Source organism: Protopterus annectens, chromosome 4.part1 (genome assembly GCF_019279795.1).
Source record: "Protopterus annectens isolate FY-2018-M chromosome 4.part1, PAN1.0, whole genome shotgun sequence".
Lineage (NCBI taxonomy): Eukaryota > Metazoa > Chordata > Ceratodontiformes > Protopteridae > Protopterus > Protopterus annectens.
In genome coordinates this window covers 102,276,673-102,297,941 of record NC_056734.1, presented here as the reverse complement: position 1 = coordinate 102,297,941, position 21,269 = coordinate 102,276,673, and the positions used below count along the sequence as shown (strand labels likewise).

The 21,269-nt window shown below is 38.0% G+C and overlaps 1 protein-coding gene across 1 annotated transcript in view; it reads right to left on the bottom strand.

Annotated features, from left to right (window-relative positions):
- The window catches only part of MAP6D1 (MAP6 domain containing 1), a 486,720-nt gene that overhangs the window by 205,780 nt on the left and 259,671 nt on the right, over positions 1 to 21,269 (bottom strand). The window contains exon 2 of the mRNA XM_044070007.1: positions 12,178 to 12,406. Coding sequence (XP_043925942.1) covers positions 12,178 to 12,406 — 229 coding nt within the window. The remainder of the gene's footprint in view (positions 1 to 12,177; positions 12,407 to 21,269) is intronic.

The window sequence follows — 21,269 nt, the reverse complement described above, 5'->3', positions numbered from 1 at the left end:
GCTCCAATAGTCACTGGTTTCAGCAGGGATTAATAGGGACAGAACTAAGTGTCAGATTCATGGATGTCCCTGAAAATCAAGGACATTTGAGAGACGTGTTTCAGCTCATCTGAGCTTCATGAGCAGTTTCATGTCTCCTATGTTGTGCTACATTAGAGTTATTTTATTTATTTCATTATTTATTTATTTTACTTTTATGATTTGGATATGTATACCTCTCAAGTGTACCACATTATGAGGAATGTTCCTCATTTTAAGTCTTGACGGTGTATTAAACATTCAAAATAAGAATTTTTTCACAGACATCCATGGTAAATAAAAACGAATCATACTATTTTATCAAGATAACTGTTTATAAGTGTAAAGTAACACATTTTAACCATCCTGTGAGCTTCCTAGTTGAAGTTAGCAAGCAGTCTGTAAATGTTCCACATTTTGACCATTTGTTCCACATTGTGAGATGTGTATACCTCTCAGGTGTATACATTTTTGCAGAATGTCCAGATTTTTGCCTCATATGTTTGGTCTGTTTTTCATAAAATTGTGGTTTTCTGGCAAATAAGTGGTAAATCACTAAAGATTGAAATCAGAAAAGAAGGACAGACAACTGAGTTTCAGACTTCATACCCTTCAGAAAATTCTTGCTAATGCAAAACCTGTTATTTTATCAACTTTCTGCATTTCCAAGAGCAATATTTAAAAAATTGTCCCTATTTTAGTGCCTTTGTCCCACTTTTATTTATGGCTTTGCCCAGATTTCTTGCTATAAGAGGTTGAGAGTTATGGAGAGGTGATTTTCCACAGTTTGGCTATGGAAGGCTGAGAGCTATGTGGATATGGCTTACAGTTTTGTACAATGTTAAATTTTGTGCATCACTGTAACTCAAGTACTCCATTTCAGGTTAACAGATGTTCATGTGATGTTGTTCATGTTTTCTGAGATTGCAGTCTTGTACAATGCGAGAATTAGGTTTTATACTATATGTTATGTTCATTCTTTTTTGGGATGCTGCAGTCTTATAATAGGGAAGTGCAGGGTTATACTCCACACATAGTTTGCAAGGGTTTTGCCCCTGAAATAATGTTTTTGTTCTATTTCTCATTTTACAGCATTTGCATGACAGCTGTACAGCCATAAGTATATGTGTTTTATGGGTCTGCACAGGCTGTCAGTTTCATGTTACTTTTGCCAGGCAGCTGTAAACTGAGCTATGTACAGTTGAGTAAATGTAGATGAACCCCTGGATGTATATATGAGCAGACAGCATTTTATTGAAGGCATAGGATGAAAAACTTCTCTATTAAGTTGGACATATTTTTAATTGTTAAAACAAATTATTTGTAGCTGTACAGACTGTATATGTGTGTGTGTGTGTGTGTGTGTGTGTGTGTGTGCGTGTGTACATGTGTGCGTGTGTACATGTGTGCGTGTGTGTGTGTGTGTGTGTGTGTGTGTGTGTGTGTGTATATGTGTGTGTATGTTTAAATTATTTAGTTATCCTAACAACAAACTAGGATATAACAAATGATAAAATGATACAGACACATATCTGATATCGAGTACAGTACAAATTAAAATTCAGGGTCCCTCTCATGGAATGACAAAAATGATCAACTCAAAATTCTGAGTCTGTCTCTTTGAATAGTAAGATGTAAAAATGATTTTATTAGCATACCCCCAACGTTTATGTAGAAGAATACAGATATTATGTAAAGAAGACAGACATTATATTGCATTTAAATGAATGACTATTAAGGTTGTGTGTTTCTTTTTCCATCTTTTTGTCTAGCTATTCTCTTTGGAAGCAGTAAGTCAAAGAATGGTTTTGCTCATATCTTACATATAGCCACATTAACAAGAGAATAATGATTGCTTGATGTGCAGTGTGCCTGCTAAATTCATCGTCTTCTCCATTAACCTTCTCTGTCCCTTCTATTTTTTAGGTCAGCTGCACAGGACTTATAACAATTATTCTGTTCTTTACTACCCAAGTCATATAGCTGCACTGACTGATACAGGCACTCTTCCTACTTTCCTACCATCGGCTCTGGCAGACCACAGCTCCCCACTACATCTTAGATAAATGATTAAAGAGGACCTCCTTTATGAGATAATCACATACTCATTTACAGGGGGATGAAAGCACAGACTGGTTCCAGTGAATGAGTCCAGCATTTTCTCCTTTCTTCTTTTCTGGCTTTTGGAACAGATTTATCTTTTCTGTCTATGAAAACTGCAGTGCATATAAAACTATGGCTCTGGAACTAGACTTCTACTAACAAAGCCATAAGTGTCTAATCTGTGCTTTACAGTGTACCATCGTGTGCTGGTGTAGATCCAATGGGCAATCAGTTTTGCTTTATAGTGAACCCTGAAGGAGGAAATCAAAACATTAAATAATTTTATCAGGCTGTGTAAAGTAGCTAATACAAATGCAAATACACATGAAAAATCAACAGTATAACAGATCGTAAAGAATAAAAATGCAGTATGTTAGGACTCATGGAACATTTTTCAGAAATCAGTTGAAAATCACACTGAAGAAATTAACAGTAAGACAGAAACACATACTTGGATGCTAGGCCGAATTGTAGGTCTTCTGTGATGGACTCTCTAATTTGCAATTTCTTTTCTTTGTTTAAAGACTGAGGCTGTGGTATCTTAGAGAATTAATTTTTTTCTGAGATACAGCAATATCAGAATTAATATTTTTAAGCATCAGATGTAGTTAGCACAGAGGATTAAGGTTACAAGATGTTAACGAATTGTGTCCTGAAGTCCACAATTTGATTCCCTCAGACTACATTTAGTTAGTGTGAACTTATGCAACTCAATTAACTAGCACTGATTTGAGAAATTGGGCTAGGCTCTTCAGTGGTCTATGGGACCACATGCCTAGTAACTACCTATACATGCAAGAGCACAGGCCCCTTAGATCACCTGCAAAAATAATTTAATAGTGAATTTCGGTAGTTACTGTCTTACTATCAGTTTGAACCATGGTGATATAACTTTTAAGTTTTAATCACTAATGCACTGAAGTTTAGTCATGGAGCTGAGAGACATACATGCATACACACACACACACACACACACACACACACACACACACACACACACACACACACACACACACACACACACATATATATTACACACACACACACACACACACACACACACACACACACACACACACACACACACACACACACACACACACACACACACACACACACACACACACACACATATACACACAAAAAGAATAATAGAAGTCCAGAAATGTCTGAAAATAGTGTGGATATACAGGTCAAAATGGTAGTAGATACAGGGGTCTCCATTAATGTATTAAAGAGTAACATATTAAAAGTTTACAGTTACAAAGACGTAATACAGAAATATCTGCATCCGCTTCATTGATACCATTGCTAGCTTTATATTTTTATGCAGCAGTACTGTTGTTGCCTCACAGCAAGAGGTTCTCCTATTTGATTCTGGCTGTGGTACCTTATGTGCAGAGTCTGTATAGTTTTTTGGTTTCTCCTCACATTCTGAAGACATGCATTAGGTGGACTGGGCACTCTAAATTGGCCATAGGTAGGAGTGTGCATGCAAGTGTGTGATACAGAGGAACAGGCGCAGCAGGGCTATCCACCTGATGGTGTCAGCATTGGCTTTAGATGATTAACACTTTTAAAGTGGCACCTGGTGCCCATGTAGAAAACATGGGAAAAAAGTAATGAATGAATAGATGGATGGATGGATGTACAAGTGAATGATAGAGCAGCCGCAACAACATTTCGTGTGCTGGAAGCCAAATCTTTCTCTCTAATGATCTATCCTACTGCAAGGTTATCTGGAGTTATAAAGATACTAAACATAATAAACAGCATCCCTCAGCAGAATAATAAGTTATTAAAATAGTATAAGCATTTATTTAACGGTAAAGGATAACTGAATAACTACACAGAGATAAAGGTGTTTTGCCTACAAAACACAAGGTGCAGGGTTTGAGTCTGGTCTATTAAGGGGATATTTGGCTTTTAAAAAATGGCTTAAGGGGGCAGTTAGCTTAGTACTAATCTATGAACCTATGAGATACAAAAATAAAGACAGTACTTCAAGACATAGAATGACGAAGGTCATTTTAGCTAAGACAGAAAAAAGCGAGGAAGAAGTAGGAAAGTTGGAGAAAAATGGACATTATTAGAACGTAGTGAGACCAGTTTTATGGGTTTCACCAGTTAACTCAACAAAATCAAAACAATTCAAATGAATTGAGACCATGATTAGATCTTAATGTGGCAAGCAGGGACATACAAAGAGAAAATCATCTGTCACTAATTTTGGATAACATTATTAGTAAATAAAATAAAGGACAGTTTTCAGCAAACAGATATGGATGGACAGTTTCAGTTTCTCCTGCCAATCTAGTTGATATGGACATCCTGATATTGTGTACTACTGTCTCATGTGCACAGGGAACCCTCTCTTACTGCCACCTAGGAACACAAATTGTGAGAGGTGCACTTACATTAAAAACCTGGAGTCTGTGCTCTCTCTCCCTCACAAGCCAGTATACCTGGCACTGAGAAGGCTGTCTGCACAAACACCAGACCTCAAACATCACCCACACCAACACAACACACACCCACATATGCAGAGATTCTTAACAAAAACATATCTAAATAAAAGAGACCTCCGAGACAAAAACACACACAAACTTCAGAGCTTACCACACCACACATAGTCCACATGCCTGTGTCTCACAGCCATCAAGGCTTAACCATAAACTCAATATATTAATCATAGGAGACTCCATTGTGAGACACACAGATGTGCCCCTCACCAGACTGGAAAAGGAGAAAGTCACAATAAGTTGTTTGTCAGGTACCAGAATCCCCCACATCACCCATGCACTCAAGTCCCTTAACAAGTACTGCTATGACTCTGTCATAGTACATGTTGGCATGAATGACTTGAGACATACTTCTCTGGACTGGATGAAGACAGACATGATTGAGCTCACAGAATATGTATTCCAGGCAGGGATGTCACTAGCCTTAAGCAGCATTCTACAGTTACCCAGAATGATGTCTCAATACAAACAAAAAATGACTGATTTTAACAATTGGCTTAGATTCTGGTGTCATTCTAAGGGGATCTAGTACATGTTGACCTGGAAAGACATGATTGACAGACCACGATGCTTTGCCAGAGATGGCCTGCATCTGTCTCCATTGGGATTCATGCTCCTGGTAAAGGCTCTTGCCTCCTCCATAGTCAAAACTAACAAAATGAGAATCTCATCTAAATGAAATTTACAGGTCATGCTGCTGAACACTACGGGTCTCAACATGAAACTGCACTCATTGCAGGCATCTTAACCCTGGAAGATGCTGACATTTATGCAGTCAAACAAACCTGCTTCAAAACTGTGCAGAGCACCCCAGCCTTACCTAGTTATTCATCCTATCAGACATACAGACCTCAAACTGAGGGTAGTAAAGCCAAAGGAGGTGTTGTTTCAATATATATTAAAGATAGACACACCTCCAGACTGGTCAAACAATATGACAGACAGAAGATGCTCCAGGTGCAGTTAACAGTTGACAAGACCCCTATTCAAATCATAGTTAGATACAGGCCCCCAATGTTGACTCTGGATGCACATGCCATCGAGCTGGACCTTCTTGAATCTATTAAGATTCAACAGTATACCTTGATCCTGGGCCATTTTAACTACCCAACCATTGACTGGAAGAACTACTCGAGCCAGAACACAAATACTCAAAGATTCCTTGACTTCATCAATACCAGTGCTTTGGACCAGCTGGTTGACACTCCCACAAGAGGTGACAACATCTTGGACTTGGTACTAACTAACAAAGGAAAGCACTGCAACACCCACACAGTGTCATCATCCCTGGTAAGATCAGACCACAAAGTGGTCACCTTCAAAGTCACCATCTCCCCTGACCCAACCCCCCAGCTAGGGTTAAACAAAAAAACTTCTCCAAAGCTCCAAAGCTGATTACAACCTCCTGAGGAAGGTCTAAACAGCTTCACATCCCTCTCCCCAACATCTCCACAAATTATCACATTAATAACAATGTCCTAAGCATGTAAGTAGTTGTGAGGGACCGGGGCACCCAAGTTGACAGCAATCTAACTTTTGACCACCATGTTGCCTCCATTATACTGAGAGCTTTCTACATGCCTCACCTCATTAGAAAGGGTATTTTTTCCAGGAACAAGGAAGTCATAACTTCCCTGTGTTCCTCCCTTATCAGGCCCATTATCGAGTATAACACCCCTTTCGGCATGTACCCCGTGAAGCACTCTGTCCTTTTACTCCATCTCATACAGACCCCTCAGAGGTGATCTATGTCTGCATACAGAGCAATCTCTGATCCCACCTTGATGAAATTGCTACATATCCACAAGCCAAACTCCAGTCTCATGACCTGCACGCAAAATCTCAACTTGGTCTGCAACATCAATAGGAATCGCTGGTGAGACAGATTTGTCTCCCAGAGACTCCCCCATCTACATAGGTTCCCATAGGTTAGTACTAAGCTAACTGCCTTTCTGAGCCCATTTAAGCTTAGCCAATTATCCCTTGTGAGACTCGAACCCTGCACCTTGTGTTTGTAAGGCAAACACCTTAACCATTAGGCCACTCTCCATTGATTTGGATCAAAGAATCAGATCAATGTATTTGAATTTAAACCTCGTTTTAGCTGTATCCCTCCCTCTTCACATCAAGTACTTCATTATCCCTCTTTAAGAGGAACCTGGATGACTGGATGGGAAATAAAAAATACACCCCTGGGATTTCACCTGTGTCCCTGCTTGACAGGGACATCGGGTGCTGACTTGTGGGAACATGGGCTAATTTATTGGCTAGGCTTATAAGGGCCTCAGGTTCAATAGCCTAGTAACTTGCTATGATACCTCTTTTGACATGTATTTATCTAAACATATCATTCAACTCAAGAGATCTTAGAGATTTCAAACTAAAAAGATCAATGGCCTCAAAACACTCAGTTATATAGACATACTGGTGGCCTCCAATCTCTGTGCTTAGTCACTTATAGACTCTTCTATAGTGGTTATGTTTAGCTTTTTGAATCATGAAAAATCTAATCCTCCTTCACAGAACAAATGGTTCTTCAAGTACCCAGTTATAAGAACTAAATCTTTGTCAACAGATACAGCAGACATGTCGTCCTGATAGATTCATATCTCAAGGTATTTCCCCACCTTTTCAGGAAACTTCCACTACATGTCAAGTAGACTAGGACCCCTGTCACTTTCAAGGTAACTGACAGAATAGCATGGGTGGCTCCAAATTCTCCCTAGTCTATCTCTTGTTGCCCACCCTAATGCTGAAGAGAACTTTTGAATAGTTTTATTGATTTGTCTTTTATTGGTCTCTAGATTAATAGCCTAGTACTTACCTATGGACCTGTGAAAATGAATGACATTATATTTGGCAAAACATAAAAGGAACTCAGTGATTCACTGAAAAAATACTTGCCAAACTTAACTGATGCTTAACTACATGAAATGTTCATTTCATAAGTATGTATTAGAATTCTACAGGCTTATATTTTGAAGAAATATTACTGTATGCTAAGAGGTGAGTAAAGATTTGTATTACACGCCTCTATTAATATAAAATAAAGAAAGGTTTGCTAGACATGATTCTAGTTTGAGGTACATTAAAGATTACAGTAATACAAGTACAATTTTAAGAGAATTAATGAGAAAAGGATATTTTGTTTGAATAGACACTTACCAGAAAGCACCTGGCCAGCTAAAACGAGGTTTAAATTTAAATACATTGATCTGATTCTTTGATCCAAAGTATAAATCACAGACAAAGAACCGGAAATCAGGGAATATTTTAAATGTTTCTCTTAAATACTTAGAACATTGCATTTTCAACCATTTTATGAAGGACACAACATCTGAAACTTACATACTTGTCATTATTTAGTGACTGCAGTCCACAACTAGAATGAACTGCTTTGTATTTGCAAGCATTTTGTAAAGGATACAAAGTCTGAAACTCATGTTTGTCATTACTTAATGACTCCACTCCACAACAATTTGCCAGAAAGCCACAGATTTGTACAGAGAATGGACAAAAATACCTCTCATCTTCTTTTATCAAGAATTCTGGACAAAGACAAAAATGAGGGGACAAAGACCCACATTTTAAATATTTTCTTTCATCTACTTGCTAATGATTTAAATGCATGCACAAAGTCTCTATTTTCTGGGATGACCCAGGAACACTGTCTGAGTGACTTGCTCAAAGGCACACAACAGTGAAATGCAGTAGAAAGGATTTAAACTCTGCACTTTTCACATGCTCTGAGCAATAAAAACAATGAAACTGTAATGACTGGCATTAATGACTGACAGAAATGCTCAGTGATTTATCAGAAAAAAGATGTTAGCGAGAGACAGGGCATAAGCGTGAGACAAAATCAGTGGTGTTTTGTAAAACTGAAGATAGATAAGAGGCAGGCTACTCTAATTCACTACAAAACTTAACATATTTTGATTCAACATTCATTTTCTGAACATTTGAACATGTACAATGAATCCTGTTCACTACAATCAATTCTTTCCATTACACCATATCTACTCTGGGATGCAGGGCACAAACACACACACACACACACACACACACACACACACACACACACACAGCCATCAGTTACAGCCCCTTGAATGAACAAATACATAAATAATGATCTAGAAGTACATTTCAGCTCACGGCTGTGAGAACCCTACAGTGCATTCCATTGCGTCCCCATGCTCTCCAACCACTTAGCTGAAGAATGAGACAAAGACCCAAAAACCAGGAACATAATTTAAATCTCTCTCTTATATTAGCATTAGCAACAATTTTCTGAAAGACATCTCAAACTCACATACTTGTCATTATTTAGTGACTGCAGTCCACAACAGTTTGTCAGAAAGTCACAAATTTTGCAAGAAACATGCCAAAATAATTCTCAATTCTTTATTTCAAAATTCTAAACAAAGCCAAAAATATTTTTATATCTATTTGATAATCGGGTAAACCCACTGGAGAAAGTGTCCTTTTTCGGGAGTGACTCAGGTGTATTGTCTGACTGAGTGACTTGTTCACAGTCACATAATAGGCAAATGGAGGTTGGAGGATTCAAACCCTGTACCTTTGACTACAGGAAGTAGTTTGTTAACATCTCATAGCCTTAAGTGCTAGATAACTCTTAATTTCCTTAAAAGTTAACAGAACAACAGGTGTCGCATGTACATGCATTTACTGAACAACGAGAACTATGAAACGCTAATGACTGACTAACTATAATCTTCACTGATTTATCAAAAAAGATGCTAATGGAGGACTGGCTGTTGGTGTGGAGGATTAAGGCTTCGTGCCCTTAATGAGCTGCCTTTTGTAGTTAAGAGCACAGGGTTTGATGCTTTATACCGCTATCAGACAGTACTACTCTCTGACATTTGAAACACTAATGATTGATGTTTACTTACCATAGCAGTTGGATGTTTGAGTTTGCTTCTAGATATTCTCAGGTAGAGAAGACATACACACACACACACACACACACACACACACACACACACACACACACACACACACACACACACACACACACACACACACAAAATTATTCACTCATTCTGCATTCTATAAAGCCTTTCTCCCTTCTCAAAAACTGTTCTCCCTTCTTTTCTTTCTGTTTCAAAGCGGTGCCATGTAAGTATATGCTTCCACTTCTGTAAAAGCTCACATTTACCCATTCCTGTTTGCTAAAGACTTTACCATACTTGCATTAGACAGTCAAGAAGGAAAGTGCTTATACTTACCATGCACTTCACTCTTGCTTTCTAAAGACACGAGAAAGTCAGCTCAGTGAGAAAGACCCTGACAGTATGACTCTCATGCTTTGAGCAGAAGAACAGGAATTACACTTTAGATGAGAAACATTTTGAGCAGGACAGAAGTAACTATGATTCAGACAAAAAGGAGGCCTTTCTTTTTTTCTAATTTTCAGTATTTCAGGGAATGCACTCTTGGGGGCACACAGTTCCATGGCGGGGCAGATGCCCCTGTGTTTTACCACCAATGCATCTGGCCCGATTTCCTTCCATACGTAAAGAAACTAGTTCTGTACTGTTTCATCCCTTTTTACTCCAAAGTAGTCCAGCAGGTATCAGTCCCATCCTCAACCAAGAACCCTAAATCCTGATATTTGCAATGTTACTCAAGGAAGTAGTAACTGATGCTGGCCTCTTCTTGCCTCCCCATTCAATGTTCATCTGAATTATTAATAAATGGAATAGCTACTTCCCAGTTTCTTCTTCTCACATATCATAGATCTTTAGGATTTCTTTTATTCACCTATCTCAGTCCACACCCTTTTAAGATCTGCCATTTTTTTCTTAAAGCAGAAAGTACAAACATATTTAGCTTATGCAGACATAGATTAAAATTCATACTCTATAATCATTATTTTACTACCAAACAGATTGATTCCTGAAGATGTTTATAGTATACAAAGTGGGTCATAATTCTTACTGTAGCATTGTTTTAAAGCAGTAGTTTTCAAATGCTGCATAGCAGTAAGTCAGCAGTGGTGACTGTACCTAAGGACTGCTACAGTAGATGACTGAGCCCCAAAGTTCAAAGCTGGTAAGAACCCATGAGCCTACAAACCTAAAAATCAGATTTACTAAATAGCCTAAAAACTAGGCACTTTATAAATGCAATAAATGTAAGATACAAATAATATAATAAAATGAACACACACATGCACATACACGTGCGCACACACACACACACACACACACACACACACACACACACACACACACATTAGATGCAGTTCTGAAATAAATTAAAATACTGCAGATTTAAACTGACATGATGTAACAAGTAAGCAAGTGCTACAGGCATTAAGAACATCGGCTAATAAACAAAAACTAAGTCAAAAGGTGCATTTATAAAGGTTACTAAAATCTACTAATTGTGAACATGCCTTCAAGCAACCCTGCAGTAGACTCCAAAGATGTAATTCTTGCTAGGCAAAGGAGCAAACACTGGTTACCCTAGCCATACCCTTAAAAAGCAGCAGCAGCAGTCCCCCAACTACTAAGTACAAAGTCTGGGATGGCCAATACCAAGCCAACAGTAACTTGAGATGGCAGAACCCAAATTGTATAGGGTTAGACAGACCCAGGCCAGAAATGGAAGATGACATAATATTTGGTCAGCAGCCACTGCAGACTAGGGAGAACTGATATAATATGATGGTAACGAGACACCCTAGTAAATTTCAAGACTGTCAAGTTTTGTACCAGTTGTAAACTTTAAAGTTCAATGCCCAGAATTACTAGGTGCAGGGCATTACTGCTGTCCAAACAAAATAAAACAAAAGCATGCACTATAATATGAAGGTCTGTTGTTTACCACCAACAACCATTCAACTAATTTACTACTATGGGGTACATTAATTGGGGGGGCACTAAGTTCAGGTCCAGTATGAGCACAGTTAACTGTGTAGCAAAAGAGATATAAACCATAGGAGGGCATTGTGGATGGCTAGGTAGCAATTTTTAAAATGGTAGCTAATATGTTGAACAAAAAGGCTCAGTAAAACAAAGGGTAACTATAACTTGTTTTATTAATATTACAGCAAAAACCTGCTTCTGACAGTGAAACCTGGATCAGAACTTTTAATGGACTCTTTGAGTACTTAAATAAAACAAAACAGCAGCAAAACGGCTATGGTGTAAACGTACCAAACCAACAACAAAAAAGCACCAAAAACCACCAGAGAAGGATGCAGGTTTTGTAGTGTAAAACACTTTAATTGTGCTATTCATCAAAGTCGTTTGATGAATAGCGCAAAGTGTTTTACACTACAAAACCTGCATCCTTCTCTGGTGGTTTTTGGTGCTTTTTTGTTGTTCTCTTGGAGTAGTTGCTGAAACATGAAGAACTCCATGTCTGGAAAAGAAAATGTGGCATTATCCAATACCTTATTCAGGACTTTAAAGCATGTTAACATATGATATGCTTAGTTTTAGATATATAAAAACAAGTTCCCTTTGGAAAACATGACAGCAATGATGTAATGAATACTTACATTTTTAAGGGCTCTGCTTGTCATGTTTCTGGAATCATGGCTCATAAATATGTGGTCTTGTGGTTTCTTGCCAGATGACTTCAGAAGCCCTGTCCTTTTCAATCCATCTCCCCTGAAGTCTGCCATGTAGCTGGTCTCTAGAGGGGCAGTGCCTTCTGGAAATGGATATGCTTGTTTGGCCTTACTAGGTTTAGAAGGTTTCACACTACTCCTTGGCTGGAATTCATCTCTGCAACAAAGTAAAAGATGTCTGTTCATATGTCTGCTCTTATTGGGTTAACATGGCATGGTATTGCATGAATTCATGATATCTATAAAAAATTTGAAATTAAGCTTTTGTTTTTTTTTTCAGCATGTCTCTCTTACTGAATTAGAATGACATGGTATTGCATGAATTTATATCTGTGAAGGCTGGACATTAAACTTTTGTTTTTTTTTTCAGCATGTCTAGCATTTTGTCACTAGCAGCTGGAATGCTGTACATGCCTGGAACTAGTAAACAAGGTTGTTCTTATAGATAGCCTACTTATTTTTGGCCATTTTATTCATCAGTGCAATTTTATTCCCCTTCAGATACCATCATTATCAACTACTGATCCTTCTATGGAAATGTATTTCAAATTCACCATTATTGAGGGATTCTTGTCATAGGCTAGCTCAGTAAACACCTAAAGCAGAGGCCAGTCTTTCATCTTTTGAAAATAAAAATGTTTATAATCCTGTAGCCATTTTGTCAGTAAAAATCAAACATTATACAAAAGTAAAGACTGGTCAGTAGGTTATCTGGACAACTGATTAAACATTTTTATGTCACTCATCTTGAAACTGAGAACATGAAGAGATGCAACGATACAAGGTCTTTTTTCTCCTCTACAGCTGACTTCCACGTGACTATAATACTAGCTACTAGGTTATGGTCCTTTCTAAAATGATTTTAATGGTCTAGTTACCTGCTACTGCTTGTATCATACATGGTATAACTAGTGCACTCAATATTCTAAAGATTAAAATGGGCTAGTATACTAAAAACAAAGAAAAGCTCACGTTTATTCTTATCCTTCAAGATGTATAACCTTGCAGATGACTAAACGTTTAAAGGGGCATTAGCATCAAAGTCATATGTAAGAGGAGGTAATTGCAAGTCCTACATTTTTTTAACTTAGTCATCTAAAAATGAATCATTCTGAAACTAGGCATTTTATCAAAGTTGTGACCTTCCTAAAACTCACATCACAAGTACTGTACGTTGTAAAGTTGCTGCAACACCAAAGGATTCAGTCTAATCATTTTGATTACCATGATTTATACCCAGACATCCAAAACATATAAACCAGTTAAAGGTAAAGGCTAAGACCTGTAATTGGTACTACTATATCTTGCCCTGTAATGCTACTGTACTGATGGGGTGTGTGTGGCTGAGCTATGTGTGGTAGTAGGCAGGGTCCTGCAGAAACAACATTCAAGCTAGAGTTTGATGTCATACACGTAAGCCAGATACCCAACATAGTGTTGATGAGACACATTTATAGAACTGGATTATGCAGTATTTCATTGGTACAGGTGGGCACCAGCTCCTGGCTCACCAATATGGCATACCAAGGACAGAAGGGCAATAGAGCATGTGGTTCAGGGGTAAAGGGATTACACTGCTCACAAACAAGCAAAACCACTCTGGGAACAGGGGACTGTCACTGATATGCTGATATAGGGAAGGTGAAGGGCACTCATTGCTAAACTTCTAATGTGGAGCTGTAAAATCTGATTATTCTCTATCAGGCTGGTTGAGGGAAGGAAGCAGAATACTCCAGTTACTGCCAGGCTGGGTGAGGAAGGAAGCAGCATACTCCAGTTACTGCCAGGCTGGGTGAGGGAAGGAAGCAGCATACTCCAGTTACTGCCAGGCTGGGTGAGGGAAGAAAGCACTGTACTCCAGTTACTGCCAGGCTGGGTGAGGGAAGAAAGCACTGTACTCCAGTTACTGCCAGGCTGGGTGAGGGAAGGAAGCACTGTACTCCAGTTACTGCCAGGCTGGGTGAGGGAAGGAACCAGCGTACTCCACTTACTGCCAGGCTGGGTGAGGGAAGGAAGCAGCATACTCCAGTTACTGCCAGGCTGGGTGAGGGAAGGAAGCAGCATACTCCAGTTACTGCCAGGCTGGGTGAGGGAAGGAAGCAGCATACTCCAGTTACTGCCAGGCTGGGTGAGGGAAGGAAGCACTGTACTCCAGTTACTGCCAGGCTGGGTGAGGGAAGGAAGCACTGTACTCCAGTTACTGCCAGGCTGGGTGAGGGAAGGAAGCAGTGGCGGCTGGTGACTTTAAATCAAAGGGGGGCTGCAGGAGACAGCTGAATGGGTGGGGTCAATGGGAAGGGGTGTGGCCAACTAGAAAGGGGAGGAGCTCAAAACCATAAAAAATGTAACTTTAATTAAAATATGCTGCCCTGGGTGCAAAACCATCATTATGACAGTCCAATCAAAACAAAATGAAATGTAGAAGAAAAAAAATATTTCAATGCATTGGCTGCATGACAGCTTACTTAATATCTAGATGGAAACAAAAAGGTTGTGAGGCATTACAAAATAAATTACTTTTTAAATGCATTACTGGAATGAATGTCAAAAGCAAGTATAAGAAAAACAAGCAGCACTCAACTCAAACCACTTCTCCTTGCACTGCAGTTCTAATTATAATTTATATTCAGCTGTATTAAAGTACCAAGTAACATGCTGAAAGTAGCAATCTTTGTGATACCCCGACTTGTAATAATGTTTCTTATGCAAAAAAGACCTGCTGCCTGACAACAACTATCTACTTGTTTCATGGGGAAAACATGATCAAAGTAAAAAATGAAAAGCAAACAAGAAACAAGCTCAAGATACATTGCTTAAAGGATTACTGCACAGGTTATGGACCACACATGATAGATTGGCATTCTGTTTAGTTTACAGGTGAAGCCTGCAAAGATAACTGCAAGTCTCCAAGAAATGTAACGAGCTTCTGAAAATACTGTAATCCAGTCCTTTATTATAAATACTGTCATATGCATTTCAATACCCAAGGCTTATACGTTATCTAGTTATGTAAGTATTCTCTGCATGGCAACAACAGAAAGGCTTTCAATGTTGGCAGTTCTTTAACAGTATGTTTATTAAAGCTTACTTGCATCTTACAATCTCAGACAAGCTTACCTGATGGTCATTAAACCATTGCTACTTAATCCCAGAGCAACAGGCACTTTCTGAATAATAAGCATAAATTGACAGTATAAAAATATGACAGAAACCAGAACATTCTGCAAAATCAAGGACAGATGAAAAGCCACTGTAGTACTTGTGTCTACCTTGAATGGGGGGATACTCTGCACATTTACACTGCATAACTGCTCCTTGTCTTGCTTGGACACATCCAGAGTCACTACATGGGGGAGTGGGGTGCAACAAGTATGTCACAATTTGAAATGTCTGTGGCTGACTGTGATAACCCTGACACATTTGTCATACATATCAACCTCAGAGCAAGAAATCTGGACAGAGCCATACACAGAAGTGGGACAAAGGCCCAAAAATAAGGACAATTTTTAAATATTGCTCTTATAAACTTAGAAAGATAATAGTAGGTCTTGCATTAGTATGAATTTTCTGAAGGGTATGAAATCTGAAACGCAAATATCTGTCATTATTTTCTAACTTCAGTCTTTAATGATTTGCCACTAATTTGCCAAACACAATTTTATGAGAAACGGCCCAAAAATGTGATGCAAAAATATAAAATAGCCACACAATACAGCTGGGAACCTGTGAAAGAAGGGACACTTTTTTAATATTAGTACTGCTAACTTGAGCAGCTGACAAAATAAAAGAGTATACAAGCATTTCTGAAATAAAAGTAATCTATAACTCTGATTATTACAGTTATTTATTAATTGTAAACCCTCCATATTTTCTTTCAAAATTGACATTTTGCAGAGTAATTATTAGGGGAAGAGCAACATTTTGAGCCAAAATTGGGGACAGTTGAGAGGTTTGGATATGTCTAATTCTACAAAGCAATTTATTTGCATGTACCTCTCAACCTGTTAATGCAGGAAATCTGGACAAGGCCAAATATATTGGGGGACATATAAACAGTACTAAAAATTGCTCTTGTATAAACTGAGACAGTTGATAGAATAACAGGTCTTGCTTTAGCATGCATTTTTCTGAAGGTTATGAAGTCTGAAACTCGGTGTCTGTCATTATTTAGTGACTTAATTCCTAAATGATTTGCCAGAAAACCACAAATTTTATGAGGAACAAACCAAAAATAAGAAGCAAAAATCTATTCATTCTGCAAAAATCTGGACAGTTGAGAGTTATAGTTCAGCTGGGACTGTCTTTGAGTTTGCCGCCCTTCCCCCCTCACAAAATAATGGTCGAATGGAGCCTCCCCCCTGCAGCCATTCAAATGAACCATTACTTGGCTATTTCACCCCATTTACCATAAACACTAATGTGCATACTGCTTTACTTCTGTGGTGATTTGGGCTTCATTTGACAGTTTTATTTTGCATTTTACAGCACAAACACTATCTGTTAAACAAAGCAATGCACTCTCAGAATGAAAACAGACAGCATTAAAACTTTTCTGCCCTTGAAACTCACATTCATTGAAACAGCATTGAAACCCACATTAAAAAAAAATACATTTTTCCAGTGGCAGATAAAGATTAACTTTGGGCTGTTTTCAAATCACAGGCCCCTTACACACGAAACATACATATGCTCTTTGATACACCTTCCTGACTGTATTAAATTAGAGTCTATATTAAATCACAGAACACTTAAAAAAGTGAACGGTGATTGATCGACCCTATGTAAGCAAAAGCTTACAATGTCGAAGTGTCAGAAAAGTGATTTTTTTTCCAAGGGAAAATAATTGCTGTTCCAACAACAACAAAAAAAATGAATTTCAAACATTACATTAAGTGGGGGGCTTCACCCCCACACACCCCCCTACTTAAATATACCAACTCTGAGACAGCACTACAGTGCCAAAATGGAAAAGTACCGAAGCAGCCAAGCAAATTCTTTCCCAGGGAAGAATTTGCTTAACAGCCGCTTCAATATTTTCTGTTTTCAGCCTTTTAAGCTCCAGTATAGACCCTTAAATTATATTCCTTGTACAATACAGTACAGTTTTAGAGGGCATTTTAAATTTATTGTTTTGAACATTTTTCCAGTAAACAATGAAACAAAATGCATGTACTAATAATGACAAAACTGCCCAATTCAGAACATCTCCATCATAAAAGTCTATTCAAACTTCTACAGTCTACCAGTATCAGTAAATATGCACAATCTCTGAAGAAGTAAAAGTAATCTAAATAATTCCACATTAAAGAGATCTGTAACTAATGAAGAGGTTGCTGCTAGCAAACAACTTTATATTTCATTGTTTCATCTACAAGTAAAGTGCCTGTTGCACTTGAGGAATAAATTGGCTATTTTACACTAAAAAAATGATAAGCTGGTAATATTGCAATAGGGAATGAATGGCAAACTGATAGGTTCATAGTTACTAGGTATCTTTGCCAAAAAGGACTGCAGCATCCACCCCCTTTGCAACACAGTACAGTATCAGCAATGCATCTATCTACTGTGGGAATAGAACCCACAGCCTTCTGCATCAACAGCAAGTACACTACCTGTTGTGCTATTAACAATACAAGCAGGCATAGCATAAGCAGCTCCTTGTAAAATCTACTCAACACTCAGCTGTATCTCTGAACTTTGCAGCACAAGAAATCTGGAAAAAGACAAAATGTATTGGGGGGGGGGGTGACAAAAGCCCAAAAACCAGGGACACATTTTAAACATTGCTTGTATAATGTTGCAAAGCTGATAGAATAAAATGCTGTGTTACCACCATACATTTCACTACCAAGTTTTGACCCAGGACCCTGTGCAAAATAGTCAGAGCAATATATCACTATGCCACATCAGCTGTTTTGAGAGTAAGAGGAAGACTGAAACTTAAATGACTACCACTTAGTGAATTCAGTTCTCACTATAGCTGTCAACCTCAGCACAAAACACCTGAACAAAGTCAATAATGGGGGAATACAGCCCCCAAACATATTCAATGAATTCAGTTCTCATCATAGCTATCAACCTCTTAGCAAAAAAACACCTGGATAAAGCCATAATTGGGGAATACAGCCCCCAAACATATTCAGTGAATTTAGTTCTTACCGTAGCTCTCAACCTTAGCACAAAAACCTGGACGAAGCCAATAATGGGGAATACAGTCCCAAAAATAGGGACAAATTTCAAATATCCATCTTATAAACTTAGAAATTTGCTAGAATAAAAGGTTTTGTGTTACCATGTACTTTCTGAAGAATATGAAGTCTGAAATTCAAATGCTTGACATTTTTATTTATTTAACATTTGTTAACCAGGAAAGTCCGACTTGGAACGAAAGCCAGTTTTCAGCATAGGCCCAGGAAGAAACACTCCAGACACATGTCTTTGTAACTGCAATGAAGAGAAATAATCCAACTGATGTAATATATGTACAGAACAGGGAATCCAAACACTCGAAGCCGGTACTATCACAAAAACCACTTTATTAAGGTTGAGCGCTTTCATCTGCTGACATGCAGATTTCTTCAGAACAATCACCTAGGCATAAAAACAAGCTTAAATACTTATTTTAGGCGCCAAACACTAATTGATAGAACAAATCTTAAAACGGCCATGTTCCCGAAGACCAACTCTGTTAAAATACTTTACCACAAGACTTTGATACACTGAAATATGTTGTGAACATAAAACAAACTTGCTTAAATTCTACATAATATTCTAAAAAATTCTAAAAAGTGTGCATCATATAAAAGTGTTTAAAAGCTATTCTTATACTATATAAACATACATCAAATACATAATATATTGCATAATAATAGTGAATGAATTACTATTGATTCACAATAGATAGGTGCATAATGTATTGGTCCTATTGATTACAAACGCTTGAAGCATAGAAGATCTTTATGAAACTAGGGCATACTGATATAGTGTACCTACTAATCTATCTTATAAACTAATCCAAATGAATTAAAGATCTATAGCCACCGTCAATTGACACAAACTACTTGTGGCATGGATTATAAAATGTATACATCCTGAAATAAAATAAAATAAAATAAAATACAGATCCTACAATCTCAGTTCAAAGCTAACAAGGGTTTTATACTAATGAAGTCATTAATCCCTGGCTTTGTAGTGGCATCAGTGCAAATTTGCCATCTACTTTCTTTCCATGCCAGGTATGTCTTCCAATTCCCCCCCTTGTCCTTAGTGTTCACCTGATCTATAATAGAAAACCTGAAAGAGTGGTCTGTACCTTGATCAAGAATATGTCGGTATAAGGCGTTCTTCGTATCTTGTTTGCTTATCTTATACGTATGTTCATAAATCCGTGTCTTGATCTTTCTTTCAGTTTTGCCTATATAATAGGCCGGACACTTTGTACATTTGGCAATGTACACTAAACGCTGTGAATTGCAATTACCTTGAATGCTAGTAATCTTAGTATGCATAATATTCTCTAGTCTGATGGTAGGTGTAGTGTTAATGAATTTGCATTGATTACAACGTCCGCATTTGCTGGTTCCTTTATTGGTTCCTTTATTATTTCTGACTCTTTCACTCTTTGTACCACATTCTAGTAACTTTTTGATGTTATTTCCAGTTTTATACACTGTACATATCTCAGTTCCAACAATGTTCCCTAGGTTGCCCGCAGAGATAATAATACTCCAATACTTCTTCAGAATGTCCGTAATTAAATTGACAAAGGGATTGAATCTAATCACACATACCATCTTATTTAGGTTTGAACTTGATTTGTTCTGTATAAGTGAGGGGCTGCCCAAGAGTGGTTTATATTTTGATCCCCATTGTGCTTTAACGTAAGTAGTAACATTGTCTAATAACTTTTTGGGATATCCTCTATCACTAAAAAGTTGAGAGATGAAGGCAAGTTCACTATTCATGTCTTCAGCAGTAGATGACATTCTGGCTGCTCTGATGCATTGGCCCTTCACAATATTTTTGAAAATGTGTCGTGGGTGACAACTAGTGAAATGAATATAATCGTTAGAGAAGGTAGGCTTCCTGTATAATCTGGATATGAATCCAGTTCCAGTGTTACCTATCCAGGTATCCAAATATGATATACCCTTGTTGTCATGGTGGTACGTAAATCTCAGAAAATCAGTAGTGTTGTTAAGATGTTCTACAAAAGTGGGTATCAAGTCTGTTGGTCCTGTCCAAATAATAAACACATCATCCAAGAATCTGGTGTACAACCTGATGTGTCTGTAAAATTCACAAGTGAATAAATGGACATTTTCCCACTCCAACATTACCAAATTGGCAAAGATAGGGGCACATGACGCTCCCATAGCCACTCCTTGAGATTGTCTGAACAGTTCACCCTGATGTTCAATATAATTGTGTTCCAACACCAAGCTCATCATGTCCGTGATTAAATTCACTCTATCCCCACTGCATCCTAAGTACTTGCATAGACTACTGTGAAAATAGTCTAGACCCGTATTCACCGGTATACTGGAGAAAAGATCTTGCACGTCGATGGTTAAGAACGTCAGGTTTTCATCCCACATGTCCCTAGTGACTTTGCTCAAGAAGTCCCATGAATCCTTAACCAGATGATCGACCTTGCTGTAAATCGGTTTGGTCCATTGATCAATAATAGTACCTATCTTAAATGTCTTGGACTTAGATCCTGATATGATAGGTCTGAGTGGTGGCTTGGTTAGGTTTTTGTGTATCTTGGGGATTCCGACAATACGTACAAAATCGGGTATTCTGTTTTGACAAATTCATATATTTCACTGGTTATTCGATTATCAATGAAATACTCTTCTATGGTGTTATCAATACGCCTATATCCAGTTGTGATCTGGTTTAAAGTTACCTTCTCATAATGACCTGAATCGTACAAAATGCTGTATATTTCTTTCTGATACTGGGTGTTGTTGAATATCATTACCCCTCCACCCTTGTCTGGTTTCATGATTCTAATC